At 37.4% G+C, this 20,008-nt stretch overlaps 1 protein-coding gene across 1 annotated transcript in view; it reads right to left on the bottom strand.

Annotated features, from left to right (window-relative positions):
• The window catches only part of LOC150080165 (eukaryotic translation initiation factor 3 subunit F-like), a 46,381-nt gene continuing 26,373 nt past the window's right edge, over window positions 1-20,008 (bottom strand). Inside the window, exons 5-8 of the mRNA XM_090381079.1 lie at window positions 15,282-15,373; window positions 5,302-5,438; window positions 3,912-4,025; window positions 1-124 (exon numbers count right to left, since the gene is read on the bottom strand). Of these exons, the coding sequence (XP_090237205.1) occupies window positions 47-124; window positions 3,912-4,025; window positions 5,302-5,438; window positions 15,282-15,373 (421 nt within the window). The 3' untranslated portion in view covers window positions 1-46. The remainder of the gene's footprint in view (window positions 125-3,911; window positions 4,026-5,301; window positions 5,439-15,281; window positions 15,374-20,008) is intronic.

Here is a 20,008-nt window from a genome sequence, read left to right on the forward strand (position 1 = left end):
AAACATTTCCTGAGGGAATTTATTTATCAAAAAGTAATTACACTTTTCAAATTAAACTAAGCTTTTCATGAAGTGCTAGCTGAGTCTTTGTAAGCTGTGCCAAATAGACCACCATAAGAAGATCCTAGAGAGGAGAGGAAAAAACAGTTCGGTAAGCAACAATAAATAATGTTTGTGTTCTATTAATTATTGGATTATTTGAATTACATATGCTAAGTTAGTGGTACCAAACTTTTTCTGGTGCTATTATAGCATATGGTCTACCAGACTCTATGTGTGAGAATATGCTGTAGCATGTCGGCTACGGATGGGATATGCATCGTTTTTCACTTGAATCCACCCCACATTTGGTGGGATGGATTCAAGTGACCTTTTTACACTAGTGGAAATGGGTGCTACTATAGCATGTGGTCTACTGGTACTATAGCGTTCTATAGACTGCATGCTATAGTGCCAGCACCCATTTCCACTAGCATAAAAAGATCAGGTCAGTTTAGGCCACCAAATTTGGGGTAGATTTAAGTGAAAAACTCTGCATACTAAACATTATTATGGACATTGTTTTTCACTAAAATCTGACCCAAATTCGTAGCCTACATGCTGTAGTGTATTCTCTCACTATAGCGTCCAGTAGACTGCACGCTACATTAGCACCTTTTTTTTATTCATGTTTCTCTTAAAATAATTTCAAAAACTCTTATCCTCGATGTATTTTAGAATTACATCAAACATGCCATACACAGTTATTTTTAATAATTATATGAAGTTCTTTATGTAAAATATCTAATAAATGTAATATTTCAATGAAAAGAAAAAACATCCAAGATTTCTACATAACCTTCCAAGACACCCAAACTGCTCACAAAGGGTACCGCATATCATCAGTTGACTAACACTGCTCTCAGTTAGATATATTCAACTAAAGTATTTATCAAACTTTACTTCAGGGCTATGCAGATTTTAATTCCTAAATGTCAACTCTAAATCACATTTTTTTTAAAATAGAAATAAACTATTTGCCTATTAGCACTTCTAAATGCGAATAAAGTTCAAATCTTCTATTGTAGGATATGTATATGTATAAAGAACTAAAATGGTCTTGGGCAGGACACATAGCTCAAAGACATGATGACAGATGGACTAAGAAAATAACAGAATGGTACCCAAGAGGAGCTAGAAGAAAACCTGGAAGACAAAGGCGGAGATGGATAGATGAAATTCATGAGTTTTTGAGTAGTAAATGGATGGCCAGTGCTCAAAACAGAAGGAACTGGAAAGTTGCTGGAGAAGCCTTCATCCTGCAGTGGATTGAAAAAGGCTGATGATGATGATGATGATGTATATGCTAAAACTAGAATAGATACTTATATCAAAATACTAAAAGTAAAATGAGTTAAGAAACTTTATTATAAATACAAATGTGATTATGTCTCCAAGTCTGTTTTAAACAGACAGAAAAATTACCACAAAACAAATACAGCAAATTAATACTACAATTGGTTCATGGTTGACAAGGTGCAATTCTGCTACCTAATTACCAAGATACTCTAATTTTCAAAATAAAATAAAATCATAAAAATAAGAAAAAGTCATAGCAACTCATCCTCAGCAGTACAAAGAGATAACATCCCACCCAAAGGGGTCACATCTTCACACCCAAGAAACAATGAGGGTGAGTGCTGCTTTGACTTATTTTTATGATTTTATTTTGAATATTGAGGTATTCAGTATGACTACCTACTTGGTAGTCAGGTAGCAGAATGTGTTTTTCCAAGGATAACCTAATGGTAGTGTTAACCTGCTTCATTTATTTCATGGTAATTAGTGTTTCTTTTTGTAATAGTTTTAAGTTAAAATAATAAAAATTATTGGTGTTTCAAAAGCATTTATATTTAAGGAGAGTTAGAAATGTATTAATTATAACCAGCCTAATGATAAAGTTATTAAAATATTAATTACTAAAATAACATTGCTTCAACCAACTGATAAAAATAAAAAGTTTATTAAAACAAAAATATAATTACAAATAGACTGCATTAAAAAAAAAACATTAATTACAGACATTAAAATACAAAACTAGATTAAAAGCAAAATCAAACAAACAGGACAAGTAGTTTCAAGGCAAAGAGCCTTTTTGTCAACTTACTGAAGCCTACGATGGCAGGTCAATTATAATACAGAAGGGAAGCCTTGCACATGTGTATAGATACCCAGCTGCAGATGCTTAGGCAAATAAAAGAAACAAAAGAAGGGAGGGAAGGAAAAATGGAAGAGGATATTAACTGCCAGACTTGCCGTTGTTGTTTTCAACATGCTTTTCCTCTTCCATTGTTCCTTCCTTCTTTTCTTCACCAAGCGTAGTCAGCATTGGTTATCTATACACATGTGCAAAGCTACCTTTCTGTATTATAGTCAACCTGCTATTGTAAGTTGAAAGAGAGGCTCTTTGACTCAAAAGCTTCTTGCCCCATTTGCTTGATTTTATGTTTTTATCTAACTTTGTATTTTAATGTCTTAAATTAATTTGTTTTAGTTTTATTTCTAACACAGCCTATTTTTAATTTTTAATTATATATTTTTGTTTCAATAAACTTTTTATTTTTATTAGTTGTGAGACAATATTATTTTAATATGTTTAATCCTGATGCTTGAGACTTTTTCTTTAAAGTTAGTTACATAGTAATCTTTCTTCTTTTTTAAATATAAATTAAATATAACAACTGGGTATAAAAAAAAGGCAAACTGAAGCCATTATCAACCCACTGCAGGATGGAAGCCTCCTCAACAATTCATGCTGAGGGAAATGGACCATAATCTCCCATGCTGGTCCAGTGCAGGTTGGCAGATTGACCGTATTTAGCAGTCAGGGCTTGAACCCCGGTCTACTCAAAGAGCGTGTGCTACTGCACTCCCACTCCTGATCACTCGGCTACGGGTATATTAACATATTAAAAAACATAAATATCATATAAATCTGCAAACATTTCCCCATTTTTCTGCAATGTAATATTTCATTTTTTGCAACATTTCACTTGTACATAATTTTAAGGCAATCAGTTTCCTTAAAATTATGCACAAGTGAAATGTTGCAAAAATACCATTTTCATGTGATGATATTGAAGTTTGGACTATACAAAGTTTTAAATAACAGCTTGTAAATTAAACTTTTCATTTATTACACTCTTTCCAATTGCCAAATAGATACCAGCACTAAAGGATAATCACACAGATTTAAATTGGACAACAAGAATGGCCAAGCAAGTACCTCAAAAAAATCTGTTTGAGAGCACTGTTATCCAAGGTTTCCTTCAAAAATTAGAAGAAAACACTTGACAAGGAAAATGAGGTTTACAAGCATAATTTTTGTAAACCTCATGAAAGTCAGTCAGGATTGTCTTGAAAGCCTGCTACCAGGCCCACCAGCCTGGAAGAAGGCAAAGTGGCTTTGAAATGTCAGCTAACCACATCCCATTAATTATCATCTCTTACTTAATATTATTATATTTATCTTTCTCTTAACCTGTGGATAATAATAATTTTCTAATGTTTCTATATGCAAGTTTTTGATGCACCCACTGGAGAATAAATGATGAAACTTTCTATTGAACAATGCAGGTCAGCACAATGACAAAATTGCAGTTTCAAATAACCAACTTAATTTCATAATATTCAATTTTATTTCTTTAAAAATTAGTTTCATGATTGCCAGGTAAGAAAAATAAAAGCAACAGAAATAGCATACTGAATAAAAAATTATCATGTGTACAATGTTAGTACCACATTATGAAAAAAGCAAACTAAAAAACCAGGTTCTGAACAACCATGTATTAATATCAAAGTAAATGTGAATTTATACTAGTCAAAAATAAACAGGCTTTTGAATAACATGATTAGAAACACAAAAATTTCACCTTCATATTTGAGTTCAGCATTTCTTGGAATTCTTCTGGATCCATCTGTGGAACACACTGCTCCATCTCCATAAGTGTTCTACCAATTGTATTGTCAGCTTGAGTTCGGCCAGCCTATTAACAGAAAGCAGACCACTTAACCTGAATAATTTAAGATACAATGCTCAAACTTTTTTCAGAAGCAAGTAAGTGAAGGTCATACACCATGCTGCCACTTTATTAGGTACACCTACCTAGTAGCATGTTGAGCCTCCTTTAGCCTTCAAAACAGCCTGAATTCGTCTAGGCATGGATTGAACAAGATGCTGAAAACTTTGTGCAGGAATAGAGTACCATGCAGACATGAGTGTGTCACGCAGTTCCTTGAGATTCGACAGAGGTCAGTAGGCCTGCAGGCGAACAGCCCTTTCCAGCTCATCCCAGATGTTCAATAGGATTGAGATCCAGGGACTGAGCGGGCCACTGCAGCAAAGAAAGGTCATTGTCATGTTCCTGGAACCATTCCATAGTGATTTGGGTTTTGTGCACCGGTGCATTATCCTGCTGGAAGTAACTATCTGACTGAGTATAAACTGTCAACATGAATGGATGCAATTGGTCAGCAACGATGTTTATGTATGATGTGGCATTCAGATGTGAATCTATGGGTGTCAATGGACCCAAAGTATGCCAAGAAAACACCATAACACTGCTCCCACCACCTTGCACAGTAGTCGTCAGACATGATAGCATGGATTCATGTTGTTTTCGCCAAATTCTGAGCCTTCCATCAACACGATGCACCAGGAACTTTGACTTGTCATACCAAGCAACTGTTTTCCAATCCTCAATAGTCCATTGCTGGTGTTGCTGTGCCCAGAGGAGGTGTGCTCTCTTGTTCTTCATTGATAACAAAGGTATGTGATGTGGCCGTCAGCTGTTGTAGCCCATTCGTGACAAAGTGCGACTAGTGGTCCATTGCAATATTTTGTTCTGTGCACCAAGGTTGTATTCTGATATGATGTGTGACATTGTGGCCCGTCTGTTTGCTTGCACAATTCTAGCCATCCTCCTCTGACCCCTCTCTCTCTCTCTCTCTCTCTCTCTCTCTCTCTCTCTCTCTCTCATCAACAAGTGATTTTCTTCCACAGGAGTGCCGTTGAGAAGATATTTTCTGTTCATTGCACCATTCTCAATACATCCTTGAAACTGTGGTGCGCAAAAAGTTCATAAGAACTGCCGTTTCTTCTTGCTACAGTTTGTATGCTTAACCGATACTATAAAGATTGTTCTTCTGCATTTATATCCATAACTGTGGTCATGTGACTTGCAATGTTGTGGGACAAACCATTTGTGTGCACATAATAAAGTGGCAGCACAGTGTATGATTTAATTGTTACATAGTACATACCAAAACATCATCCACATAACTGATAACGACATCTAATAGTTCTTGCATTTTCTTTGTGGACTCCCCAATTTGATCCAAGTCAGGCACACACTCTACACTTCTTTGCTTATTAAACCTAGTTTGCTGTGCCAATTTCACTGCAAGCAAAATAAAAAAATTATAAACAGATAAATAAAAATAAGATACATTTTTTTCTCCTAAATTTACTTTATTCAGAAAGCTGTTAGGTAGTATTTCACCTACACTATTTGTATGGAACCACTCCTTTGTAACAGATATTCAGATACTCCCCCCCCCCGGCTAATATTTTGTAACCCTGTAAGAAGTTCCCCATGCATGCATATCAGCTCGGATATACCAAATTAAATTTTGCAGCCATACCTGTGCAGCAGCTGTTGTTGTTGTGTTTTTAGGAGCATTAGCAACTAAGGCCATATTGCTCCAGGATATGCGGTGGTCATTCCTTAACCTTTCCGCATCCTCCGTATTTGGTGGTGACGGGCTCGAACCCCGGTCTAATCAAGAAGCGTGTGCTACGCACTGCTGCCCCTTCCCACCTGGCTACGGAGGCGCCTCCTGTGCAGCAGCAATATATCACCAGCCAGTATGGGTCAAGGATTAGAAGTTACATACTTTCAATATAGGTTGGTGGTTTGATGCCACATCAGTAACATTTCTGTATATACAACTAAGACACATTTTTGAATATCTTAAAATTAGCATTACCATGAGCAGAGACAAGCAATGCAAGAAAGAAAGCTTATACAGCATCAGGCAAAAAAAAAAAAAAATTCCCATTTCACCTATCCATTCAGTCCAAAAATTTTTGTCCAGTTCTTCCTTGAATTTAAGCTATCAACTTCCACAACTAGAGATGGAAGTGTTCCAGTAATCCACCACACGCTGGCTAAAGGCAAATTTCCACACATCTATTCTCCAAGCGTCTTTCCTCAATTTGAATTTATGCCCTCTTCAGTGTGTAATCTAAAAAAAAGAAAGAATCCCATCAGCACTGCCCTTGCTCAAACTATTCAAGGCCTTAAACAACTCAATCAGATCACCTTGCAGGTGCCTAATCTCCAGACGCTGCAATTTGAGGAACTGAAGCCTTTCTTGGTAAGAACACCCCTTTTTTCTTACCAATCTCGTTACCCTTCTTGTACTCATTCCAGCAGTTCTACATCCTTCCTAAAATGAGGCCTCCGGACCTGTATGCAGTACTCAAGGTGCCTGACCATTGCCTTATAAGGGACAAACACCTTATTACTGCTAGCAAAATTGCTGCATATCATTTACAAAACCCCATGAGCCGTCCTGACTGCTTGCCTGTCTTTATTCAGAGAACTTCATATTTGACTACACAATTACTCCAGGTCTTTTTCATTCTCCACATGCTTCAGTGTATTACCACACAGTTGGTACATTACTCTGGGGTTAGTGCTACTCATGTGCAGTGCTTTATATTTGTCAATATTAAACTTCAGTTGCCACTTCTCAGCCAAAATGCACAACTTTTCTAGGTCCTTTTGCAGTAGCATACTGTCACTAACAACCTTGCCAACCTTTGTATTAGCTAAAAACTTGGACATTATGCCTGGTATACCTTCATCAATATCACTGATAGAAAACAACAATGGAACCAACACCAAACCCTGGGGAGTCCACTAATAACATTAATCCAAGAAGAGCAGTGTCTATTGATTACCAATCTGTCTTCTCCCACTCAACCATCCCTTTATCCAGAGCAGCAAATCACCCTTAACCACACTACATCAATTTGTACAGCAGTCTTTCATGTGAAACAGTATCAAAAGCTTTCCTGAAATCCAAGTATATGATATCAAAATTAATTTTTGCATCCAGTTCCTTTGTGACCATATCATAGTATCCAATCAAATTAGTGGGACAAAATTTCTCCTTAACAAACCCATGCTGTGTCTGAACTATAATAGCAATCTTGTCTAACTGATCCTGCATTACATCTTTAACCAGTAACTCCATTATTTTCCCACTTAACAGAGTTTAAACTAACAGGTCTGCAATTACTCATGTCACCCTTTGATCCCCCCTTTGTAAATTTGGGATACATTTGCACATCTCTATCCGTGGGGACCTTCCCTGAATCCAAGGATGCTCTCATGATTAATGCTAAGGGTTTTCTTACATCCTTTGCTTCCTCCCTTAATATAATTGGACAGATTCCATCCACTGCAGGTTTCGTTATGTTTAATTTCAGCAATTTCTCTTCCACTTTGCTCTCAGTTATTACAAAATCATTTAGCTCCTTCTTAAAGTTTGATAAACTTCTGGCTTCCACTTCCCTAAAGAATTCCTCCTGTGTGAATGTAGATGCAAAACACTCATTGTTTGTCAGCTACCTGAGCAGGATCATCAACAGTAGAACCATCGATGTCAAGTGGACCAATTTAATTCATCCTTTTCTTTGCAGAGTTTACACAAGTAAAGTCTTTGCTGCTTTTCTTTGCATTTTTTGACTGAGACTTCTCATAATCTGCCTTAGCTTTCTTTTGTGGCTTTACAGATTAATTTATATTTACCATAGGTTTCTGAATCACCTGATAATTTATATACATCCCATGCATTTTTGTTCTCTACCACTTGTCTCATTAGCTCATCTAACATCCATTTAGGTCTAAGTCTTGAACAATATTTCTTCGCTGGTATGAAAAGCCTAGTAGCTTCTATGATCATTTCACTGAATGCTTCCCATTTAGAATTTGTTGTTGGTAACATCATCAGTTGGTTCCATTAAATAGAATTTAAAAACTGTTTGAGAACACTGGTCGCCTTTATGAAAGCAAAAATCCTTCCTTTTACCTGTGATGGAAATTACATCTTTAAATAAATCCCATATCAATACACTATGATTACTGCCACCTAGCGGTTCTTTATTGCAGATACTTAATGCATGAATAATCCCTGCTGATACTCAGACCAAGAGTATCACTTCCACTAGTTGCCTCTCCAACAAGCTGCTGCAGAAAAGGCATCCAATAAATTAACAAAAGTCTTGCTAGTGTGCAAGTGACCAATCCACAAGTTCTAGTCAATATCTGGAAAGTTAAAATCTCCAATTATAAGACATTGTGATTTACTGGCTCACTCCATTTCTCTGTACAGTTGTTCATTGTACTCATCAGAGTCATTAGGCCTATAGCATTATCTTACTCTCATTTTTGCTTTTCCAATGCTTATCTCACACCAAACTGACTGAAAATTGCACTAGCCATACATGTCAACTGGATGCACTGATTTGATTTGGTTTTGATGGCACATCAGTAGGAGACCAGCAGAATTGCTTAACAAGTACAGGTCACTGTTGAAAAAAAGCCGTGAAATAGGGTTGAATTTGAAAGTGTCTGCAATTCTGCCCAGACACGATAGGAGGGAGTATATGATGAGAGCCTTGTCGATCAATTCGGCCCTGGAAAGATTGTGCAAGGCTCAAGAGGTAGAATTTTTTTCAGCCTGGACTGCACTTGTTAACAGGAGAGATTGCTTCTACAGGGATGGGATACACTTAAATAGAAAGGGTGCAAGAATATTTGCATATGATATGGTATCGAGGCAGTGTTAGGTGAGTCGGAAAACTGCTACCTTGGGGGGGAGACAAAGACGAATAGATTAACAGTAGCCACTGGCAGAGGTGAAAGAGATTCTTGCACTGCTTCTATTAGAATGAGCAGAAGCCTGAAAAACAAGATGCAGGATATTTCAGAGACTGCCGGGAGTCATTGCGGTAAAAGTAAACACATGGGTTGTGTTAGGGTAGCTAAGAATAGAAATAGGTGCATGTATACTTGCGTGTACACCAATGCTAGGAGTTTAGTAAATAAATTTGATGAATTTGAGGTATTGCTCAAAACATCAAAGGCAGATATTATTGGGATATCAGAGACGTGGTGTCACACAGATATAAGGAATGCAGAACTGGAATTTGGGGAGTACAACGTCTACAGAAAGGATAGACTGGATAGGAAGGGAGGAGGGGTTATGCTATTAGTAAAGAAATACATAAAAACCAAGGAAGTGAAGCCAGTGGACATCGCTGGACAGTGCAGTGTCGAGTCAGTTTAGTGTGACATAAGCATTGGGAGATCAAAATTGAGAGTAGGAGTGTGCTATAGGCCTAATGACTCTGATGAGTATAATAAGAAACTGTACAGGGAAATAGAGTGGGCCAGTAAATCAGAGTCTTATAATGGGAGATTTTAATTTCCCAGATATTGACTGGAATTTGTGGGTTGGTCACTCCCACACTAGCAAGGCTTTTGTGGATTTATTGGATGATTGTTTTCTACATCAGCATGTTTGGGAGGCAACTAGAGGGAGGAATACTCTTGATTTGATTATCAGCAGTGATTCTTCATGCATTAAGAATCTGCAGATAAATGAACCACTAGGTGGCAGTGATCACAGTGTACTTAAGTGGGATTTACTTAAAGAGGTAACTACCATTAGGGGTAAAGGGAAGGGTTATTGCTTTCGTAAAGGAGACTACAATGGACTGAGACAGTATTTAAATTCTATACAGTGGGACCAACTGATGATGTTACCAACAGCAAATTCAAAATGGGAAGCATTCAAAGAACTTATCTTGGAAGCTACTAGGCTTTACATACCAACTAAGAAATATTGTTCAAGGTTTAGGCCTAAATGGATGTCAGATGAACTGATGAGGCATATGGCAGAGAAGAAACATGCATGGGATATTAAAAATTAACATACAAGTTGATATGCAACCAAGTTACAAATGAGGTTAGGCAGGCGAAGGCAGATTACGAGAAATCTTTGGCAAGGGATGCAAAGAAAAACAGAAAAGAGTTCTTTACTTATGTAAACTCTAGAAGTAAGGGGATGAATCAGATTGGTCCACTTGATATCGATGGGTCAACTGTTGATGATCCTGCTCAGGTAGCTAACAAACTAAATGAATATTTTGCATCCACATTCACACATGAGGAGCTATTTAGTGAGGGGAAAGCCAGAGGTGTATTCAACTCTAGCAGTCAGCTAGAGAATCTTGTAATAACTGAGAGTAAAGTGGAGGAGAAATTGTTGAAGATAAACACAAGAAAGGCATCCTGGGTGGATGGGTTCTATCCAGTTATATTAAAGGAGGCAGCAAAGGAAGTAAGCAAACCCTTAGCCACAAGTAATTATAGACCTGTGAGTTTAACTTCTGTTCCAGGAAAATTAATGTAGGCACTAGTTAAAGAAGCACTGCAGGATCATTTAGACAAGACTTCAGTTATAGCTCAGACACAGCATGGTTTTGTTAAGGGGAAGTCTTGCCTGACCAATTTGATTGGATACTATGATGCAGTCACAAAGGAACTGGATGCAGGGAATACCTTTGATATTATATATTTGGATCTTAGAAAGGCTTTTGATACTGTTGCACAAATTGGAGCAGTGTGACATTGGAGGCAAATTGCTGCTGTGGATAAAGAGGTGGCTGAGGGGGAGAAGACAGAGAGTGGTAATCAATGGACACTGCTCGTCATGGACGAATGTTATTAGTGGAGTCCCTCAGAGCTCAGTGGTGGGTCCATCATTGTTTTCTGTATTTATAAATGATATTGATGATGGTATATCAAGCTTAATGTCGAAGTCTGCAGACGATACAAAGGTAGGCAGGGTTGTCAAGGACACTACTGACACTATGCTGCTGCAACAGGATCTGGAAAGGTTGAGCAGATGGGCTGAGAGGTGGCAAATGAAGTTTAACATTGACAAATGTAAAGTACTACACATGGGAAACAGCAACCCCAGAGCAACGTATCAACTCTGTGGTACTACACTGACAGTGGTAGATAATGAAAGGGACCTGGGGGGTGGTTGTGCAGGCAGATATGAAGTTCTCTGAGCAGTGCAGATGGGCTGCAAGAGTAGCTCATGGTGTATTGTCAATGATATATAGGAATTTTTCTAGCAGGGATAAGGAGGTGATTATTCCCTTGTATAAGGCAATGGTCAGGCCACACCTAGAGTACTGTATACAGTAGTCTAGGTGTGGCCTGAGGCCTCGTTTCAAGAAGGATGTAGTCTGGAGGCCTCATTTCAAGAAGGATGTAGAGTTGCTGGAACGAGTACAGAGAAGGGCAACAAGATTAGTGAATGGAACAAAGGGGTGCTCTTACGAAGAAAGGCTTAAGTTTTGCAAATTACAGTGTCTGGAGACTAGGCACCAGCGAGGTGATCTGATAGAGGTGTATAAAGCCTTGAATGGTTTGAGCATGCTCAGTGCTGATGGGATTCTTCCTCTAGCTCAGAATAATCACCTGAGAGGGCATAAATTCAAATTGAGGAAAGACAGATGTAGGATAGACGTGCGGAAATTTGCCTTTAGCCAGCGGGTGGTTGGTTGGTGGAACAGACTTCCATCCCTTGTCGTGGAGGTTGATAGCCTAAATAAGTTTAAGGCTCAGCTGGACAGGTATTTTGAACGAACAGAGGGGTGAAGTGGAAGTGGGTTTTTTTTTTTTTTTTTTTTGGCTGATGCTGCATAAGCTTGCTTTCTTGCATCAAATGCCTCTACTAATGCTAATGCTAAGTCCATGATGTTCCAAGTCCAACTGGATGCACTGCCTTAGATTTTGTGTGTTTCTTAACTAACAGCATAACTCCTTCGCCCTTCCTTATCTGTCCTTTTTGCACAAATTGTACTCCCCCATATTCAAATTCTGCATTCCTTATATCTCCTGTGATACCACATCTCTGATATTCCAACAATGTCCGCATTTGATGTCTTGACCAGAAGTTCAAAGTCATCAAATTTATTTACCATGCTCCTAGCATTAGTAGAGACATATAATGCAAGTAAGCAAGCTTATAATATAACATCAGCCTTCTGCATTGGGCTTATTTAAGTTGTTTAATTGTTAATTATTTAGTTGTTAAATTGTCTTTCCTCAATTTGAATTTATCTCCTCTTAGGTGAGTAATCTAAGCAAGAGGGAAAAACCCATCAGCATTGAGCTTGCTCAAACCATTCAAGGACTTATTCATCTCAATTTTTATCATCACAGGAGCCTAGTCTCCAGACACTGCAAATTGCAGTGTGTGGAGCAATGCAGGATCATCTAGACAAGACTGCAGTTATAATTCAGACACGGCATACATGGGTTTGTTAGGGGGAAGTCGTGTCTGACCAATTTGATCAGATACTATGACGTGGTCACAAAGGAACTGGATGCAAAAAATAATTTTGATATCATATACTTGGATTTCAGGAAAGCTTTTGATACTGTTGCACATGGAAGACTACTGTACCAATCGGAGAAGTATGGCATTAATGGCAATTTATCCATTGTAGCAAGTTGCTACAATGGATAAAAGGATGGTTGAGTGGGAGAAGACAGCAGTAATCAATGGACACTGCTCTTTGTGGACTAATGTTATTAGTGGAGTCCCCCAGGATTTGGTGCTGGTCCCATTGTTATCTGTATTTATCAATGATACTGATGAAAGTATATCAGGGTCAATGTCAAAATTTGCAGATGATACAAAAGTTGGCAGGGTTGTTAATGACAGTAATGATAGCACACTACTGCAACAGGATATGAAAAATTTAAGCAGATGGACTGAGAGGTGGAAACTGAAGTTTAATACTGACAAATGCATATGGGTAGTAGTAACCTCTGACTAATGTACCAACTGTGTGCTACTACACTCAGGGTAGTAGCACACAGTTGGTACATTACTCAGAGAATGAAAAGTATCTGGGGGTAGTAGTAGTAGTGGCATGTGATGCAAGAAAGCAAATGTATGAGCTTATGCAGCATCAGCCAACAAAAAAAAAAAAAAAAAAAAACACCATTCCCTCCAAATGCCTGTCCAGTTCCTCCTTAAATTTATTCAACCTATCAACTTCCACAACGACAGATGGAAGTTTGTTCCAGCAATTAACCACCTGCTGGCTAAAGGCAAATTTCCGCACATCTATTCTACATCTGCCTTTTCTTAATTTGAATTTATGTCCCCTTAGGTTCGTAATCTGAACAAGTGGAAGGATCCCATCAGAATTCAGCGTGCTCAACCCATTCAAGGCCTTATATACCTCAATCAGATCACCTTGCAGGTGCCTAGTCTCCAGCCACTGCAATTTGCATAACTTAAACCTCTCTTGGTAAGAGGATCCCTTCATTCCCCTCACCAATCTTGTTGCCCTTCTCTGTACACGCTCAAGTAAATCTACATCCTTCCTAAAATGAGGCCTCCAGACCTGTACGCAGTACTCAAGGTGTGGCTTGACCATTGCCTTATACAGAGGGATAATCACCTCCTTTTCCCTGCTAGCAAAATTTCTATATATCATTGACAAAACCCCATGACCTGCCCTGGCAGCCTGTCTGCATTGCTCAGAAAACTTCATATCTGCCTGCACAATTACTCCCAGGTCTTTTTCAATTTCTACCACCTTAAGTGTAGTACCACACAGTTGGTACGTTTCTCTGGGGTTACTGCTACCCATATGCAGTACTTTGCATTTATCATTATTGCAATCAGATATGAAGTTTTCTGAGCAGTCAGACAGGCTGCAAGAGTGGCTCACGGTGTCTTGTCAATGATATACAGGAATTTTGCTAGCAGGGATAAAGAGGTGATTGCCCCCCTTGTATTACACAATGGTCTGGCAACATCTTGAATACTGCATACGGTGCACAAGCAACTATACATGCACCTGTTCTGACCCTTAGTTACCCCTAACACAGCCCATGTATTTATCTGTTCGATGATAACTTGCAGCAGTCCTTGAAATCCCTGGCACCTTGCTTTCCAGGCTGCTGCTCATTCCAATAGAAGCAATACAAGAATCACTTTCACCTTTGCCTGCAGTTATTGTTGATCTATTAGTCTGTGTATCCCCTCCCCCGAAACTAACAGTTTCCTGACCAACCTAACACTGCCTCTATAGCATCGCCAAGCATCCTTGCACCCTTTCTATTTAAGTGTATCCCATCCCTGTAGAACCAGTCTCTCCTGTTAACAAGCACAGACCACACTGAGAAAAATTCTACCTCATGAACCTTGCACAATTCCTCCAGGGCCAAATTGATTGATAGGGCTCTCATCATATAGATCCTCCTATCGTGTCTTGGCAGACACTTTCAAATTTAACCCTAACTCCCGACTTTGAAGTTGGACAGTAAACGGATGTTGACTGGTTGCAGTACGTGTTCAGACTGCTTTGAAAGAGAGAGCTTATAGAAGTCAATTCAGAAGAAGAGTGGATATAGAAGTATCTATAGAAAAGGCATGCAGCAGAAACAGAGAGTCTATGAGATTCTTAGAGACGAATCATTAATTAATCTAACTGCCCTCTTTTGAATGGAATCTAGAAGCCTGAGAGCAATATTCCATGGTAGGGCAGATTTGCAATTTGTACAGAGTGAACAGCTGTTTGGAAGAAAAGTAACACCAAGAGTGAAAGAGAAAACCCAATTTGTTTGATGCAGAGGAAGCAATATTTGTAATGTGCTTATGCCAAGAGAGATTAGAAGTCAATAGAGATATATGATCTTGCCTAGAAATCAGAGTGTCATCGAAGATAAGCATAGGAGCAGATGAATCTTTTTGCGATATATAAGACAGGACTGAGTTTTAGATGGATTACAAATCTGCCCTACCATGGAATATTGTTTCATATAGTTTACATAGGAAGCAAAACTTTTTTTTTACTGACAGAAAAAAAAAAAAAAAGTTGGAGCAAAATTAATATGTTCATTATTTTTTTTTTTAGCTCATTTCCCCATATATGTTCAAAATACCAAATAAATTTTGTTAACTTTTTTTTGTATACTACGAACTATGCTACAAACCTCTTTTAGTGAAAAATGCAAAATTTCTATCCATTTTGTAAGATAAACTAGCATTTTCATTAAAAAAATTAGCAACTTTCTCAATGAAGGGAAAAAAAAAAAAAATTCTAAGATTGTAAAATTAGGGATACTTACATCCAACCATTTCGGGTTCATATCCCACTATTTCTACCTTGCAGGGAGAGAACATAGTACCTGTATTTCTGGTTGATACCCCAATCAAAGTACTGAAAGAAGACATAAAAATCAGAAATAAATAAAAAAAATTAAACAAAATAGAACTGTTGCAACTCATTTATAGAAACCCAACATGTGAACTCTTATGAATTCTTAAAATCTAAAAAATTTCAGTCGTGCAGATATAAGGATCACTAGAAATTTTCATTAAACCAGAAATTAAACATGCCCATTCATTTATTTTTAAATTTAAATTTAACACTTTAGCCGAGTGGGCAGGAGCGGGAGTGCAGTAGCACACGCTCTTTGAATTAGACCGGGGTTCAAGCCCCTGACTGCTGAATACGGTCGATCTGCCAACCTGCACTGGACCAGCATGGCAGATTATGGTCCATTTCCCTCAGCATGAATTGGTGAGGAGGCTACCACCCTGCAGTGGGTTGATAATGGCTGCACTTTACTTTTTTACTCTCACCAAACATTTTTTTGGCACAAACTTCAATCTGTAAAATTAGTGAAAGCTAGGCTCTAGTTACATAAAAATTCTTGTTTCCTTAATATTAAGCAATACCAAATGCCATCCAAAAAATGCATGACTCAAAAATGAGCCATGCATTTTTTTAGATGGCATTTGGTATTGCTGGGTGCTATCATATTAGTTGACATAAATAATGAAATTATTTCAATCAAAGCATTTGCATTCCACATTTTATTAACATGCAGATAAACTAAATTTGTTGAAAACTCAGAAATCCTTCTAGTGATATTAATTTCTTACATTTTGAGGCTAATGCTATGAATTACCTCAATGTTACATTACATATAAGTTAGCATTTCTGAAAAAGGAAGTAAATGCTACTTATTTGTAATATGATGCCAGCACCCTCTTCCCCTCTAATTACATTTTGCTGACTGTTATCACTAATTGGTATAGTGCTTATAATGACAACACAAGATGACATGACAAAAGTTATATAAAATTTGTTTTTTATATAACCTTCAGGGCCTACCTGTAAATGAAATTTACTTCCATCAATGAGCACATTTATATTTTAATAATAGAAAACAATAAACCAAATTTTGCTGAAAGAAAAGGCAAACTCTCTTTAAGGATGACAATTCTGACATTGTAAGATTATGAATTACTATTAAGATTATGAATAATTATGATTACTGTAAGATTATGAATTACTAAATAAGTAGCACTTCCCCAAAAGGAAGCAAAACTTGGAACTGTTACTCACAGAAACCAGACAACAAATTAGTCACTCGTGTGATGTTTCAATTAATAATGCATAACCATTCCTTTAATTAGTTTATATATTAGGTCATTCTGAAAACAGATGAGACCATAATTCTTTCAGATTTCATGGTGCTCTTATTGCATTTTTGCTCAAGGTAATCACTCAAGATAATCCCATATGTTCTTCATACCTCCAAATCTGGTAACTTACCTGGCAAATTTTAACTCTACTATTCTCGCAAGTTAGCTTAAAACAACAGAGGCTCTGTGAACTAGATGCTTGTCATCCTAGAATACATGCGTATTGAAATCGTGAATTTGTATAGCTGACTATACATATTTGTATAGTCAGCCCGATTCATTCCGGTTGGTATTTCAAGCAGGAGATCAGCTTTGTAACAGTTAGAACATCCCCAAAGCATCACTCCTACCACCAGCTTGTACGACACCTTGCACACCTTGCATACAGTCTGAACGAAATCTCTCAAGTTCTCCTGTGAAAGTGGTGCCTGCCACCATTAGAATATAGGCAAAATTTAAATTTGTCAGACCACATCACAGCTCTCCAATTTTTAACAGTTCCAGTTTTTATGCCTTTTAGCCCATATTAGTGGGCTTGCTTATGTGTACCTATTAACATTAGTCTCTTTTTGGTGATCTTACTCCAGGTATCAACATTACACAATTTTCTTTGGTGTGTTCACTCAGAAACTGGCTAATGAGGTGGTTAACTGTTTGTGCAGTTCTTGTTTGAAATTCTTTTCCGTTTACTAGGTGTAATATTTGTTGCCAATCATGATCACTTAGCTGAGACTTTTGATTAATTCTGCTACTAATTCTGGTTGATTTTGATAATTAATCCTTAAAAACTCTTATTCAGCTACTGAATAAGTAGCTGAACTTATTCAGCTACTGAATACTAAAAACATCAGCTACTTCTTAAACAGGATATCCTTTAGACCTACCAATTGCTATCACTCCTTTTTGCCACTCACTAACATCTTTTCTGCATCCCCCCCTATTTTGTAGTGGGAGCACTGAAATTATGTTTTCTTTATTTACTTATAAATAAAGAAAACAATTTCAGTGCTGTAAGCAAACAAGCATAAAAGATGCAACTGTTCAAGTTGTTATATGCCCTAAATACCATAATTCTTTGTCTGGTGTCTGTATTTATAGTGTAATGCACTGAGGCAATTCATAGAAATAGCCTCACAATAAGAAATAGCCAACTCATAGAAATAGCCTCACAATAAGAGAAGATCAATGCTACAGAAAGTACTTTTGTCTTTTCTTTCAACAAATTTCATTTGTTATTTCCCTGTAGTAAAATATGCCCTAAGTCCTTTGATTGAAATAAATTTTGTTTTTAAACAAGCCTCAAATTTGTATAAGCTCTTCTAAAAAATATTGAAATAATATAAACTCCACATGCCATTGGTCGTTATAAAAAAAATAGCTTTACTTTACTGTACATTTCGAATTAATTTTCTCATTAAAAAATGCTAACTAAAATATAAATTAAATATGATGTAATGAAATAATTATTAACAAAATTAAACACTATTTTATCGCATTAGGAATTGTAAACTGCATGCTGAAGAGGAGCCAATATCACCTTCATTCAAGAGAGTCAAAAAAAAAAAAAAAAAAAAAAAAAAAAAAGAATAAATTAAGTTTTGGAAAAAAATTCAAGTTTGCCAAAATTTACTGAATCCAGCTAAAAAGGCAAATACATCAACAAAAACATGAATTTAAACAAAAAAAACTGCTGCCACCTACTGAATAAGCAATTTTCCAAATTACATAATTAAGAACTCTTTGATCTGTTACTTGTTAGCATAGTTGCCAAATTTGTCTTTCAAAACAATGAAGAATGGGTACTTGTAAACAGGAGGAAAATTGGAGCTTTTTCACAAAAAAGCAGTTCTTTACAAAAAACAGATTTTTTGGAAAAAGCAAGAGGCTTTTAAGAGTCCACAACACAATGCACAGAAGTTAAACTCCTGACAATATACAGTGAGTGATCACTAAATTATGACCACTTACCTAATAGAATGTTGGGCCACCATTCACACGGATAACAGCCGCTAATCGCCCAGGCATTGGCTCCATTAGATGTATGAAAATATTCACTGGGTTATGCATGCCTGCAAGGCTTTCCACAGTGCTAAAACAGATGATGATTGCATGTCATACACTTCACTTCCAAAACATCCCACAAATGTTTAATTGGATGGAAATCAGGTGAATTTGAAGACCAATGAAGATTGGGTGATATCTTCACTGTGTTCCTTGAACCACTTGGGACTGATGACACAGTGCCTTATTGCATTGGAAGATCCCATTTCTGTCAGGAAAAAGTGTAATCAAGGTCAAGGTCACATGACCGTCTAAGAGAGATACTGGTAGACCACACCAGGGAAGCATTGTTCCATACACGCCAAGGGTTCTAGTTCTTGTTGGCACAATATGTCGCATATTAAATAATCACCACCACCACCACCTGCTTGGATAGTGGGCACCATGGACTCGTGTTACTTGTGCCACACATGAAGACGTCCATCAAATGCTGCTGCACCAGATATTTGGTCTCATCCAACAGGCACATTTCCTCCTCCAGTGCCCAACCAGAGTGTTGTTAACACCACAGCTTTTGCCATCAACAATGATCAGTGATGAAGATAGGGTGTCTCTTAGGTTGCCTGAGTGTGCAGTGTGTCATTTATTTGGGATATTATTCTTGCAGTCCTCATATTGTATTGCGATGTCAACTGGCACAATGACTTCCCGTTGAGCCTGTACAATACATTGTGCCCTTTGCTCACTATGTTCATAATGAGCAAAGGGAGGTGGTTTGACCCATTCTTTGTACACCTTAACCACAATGGGCTACGAGTAACCAACAAGACATACCATTTCTGACATAGAAATTACTTATGCACAAGTTCTTACAATCATGCCCTTTTGAAACTCTGTGACATCTTTACTACGTCTCATAACTGCTATTAATCACTTTGACTTTAACAACCAGATGCAAATTACCACTGCTCCAGAGTATGAAGCTGTTCAGCTTTATACTGTGAGCTATGAGGCACAGTCCGTTATGGATGGGATGGTCATAATTCAGTGATCACTGAGTGTAGATATTTTATAGTAAAATAAGCCATAAGACTGGCAATATGGTATTTTTCAAACATTAGCTTACCTAGGATTTTTCTGTTGGTGGATTTATATTCAGATTATCTGTTAGACATCAATTGATTATGACTGCTCCAAGGAAGATACTGTTACAGACAATATTCCCTGTTTGGGAATATTGAGTAAAAGTTTTGTTTATAATAATTGCACTGCTGTTCAGATTTGGCTGTCAGTCAAGAGCATTTACAAAACTTCACTGAAACGAGATATGAGCTCAAGTTTTTTTTTTTTTTTCCACCTG

This window comes from Mastigoproctus giganteus, chromosome 9 (genome assembly GCF_048544385.1).
Source record: "Mastigoproctus giganteus isolate SK-2022 chromosome 9, ASM4854438v1, whole genome shotgun sequence".
Lineage (NCBI taxonomy): Eukaryota > Metazoa > Arthropoda > Arachnida > Uropygi > Thelyphonidae > Mastigoproctus > Mastigoproctus giganteus.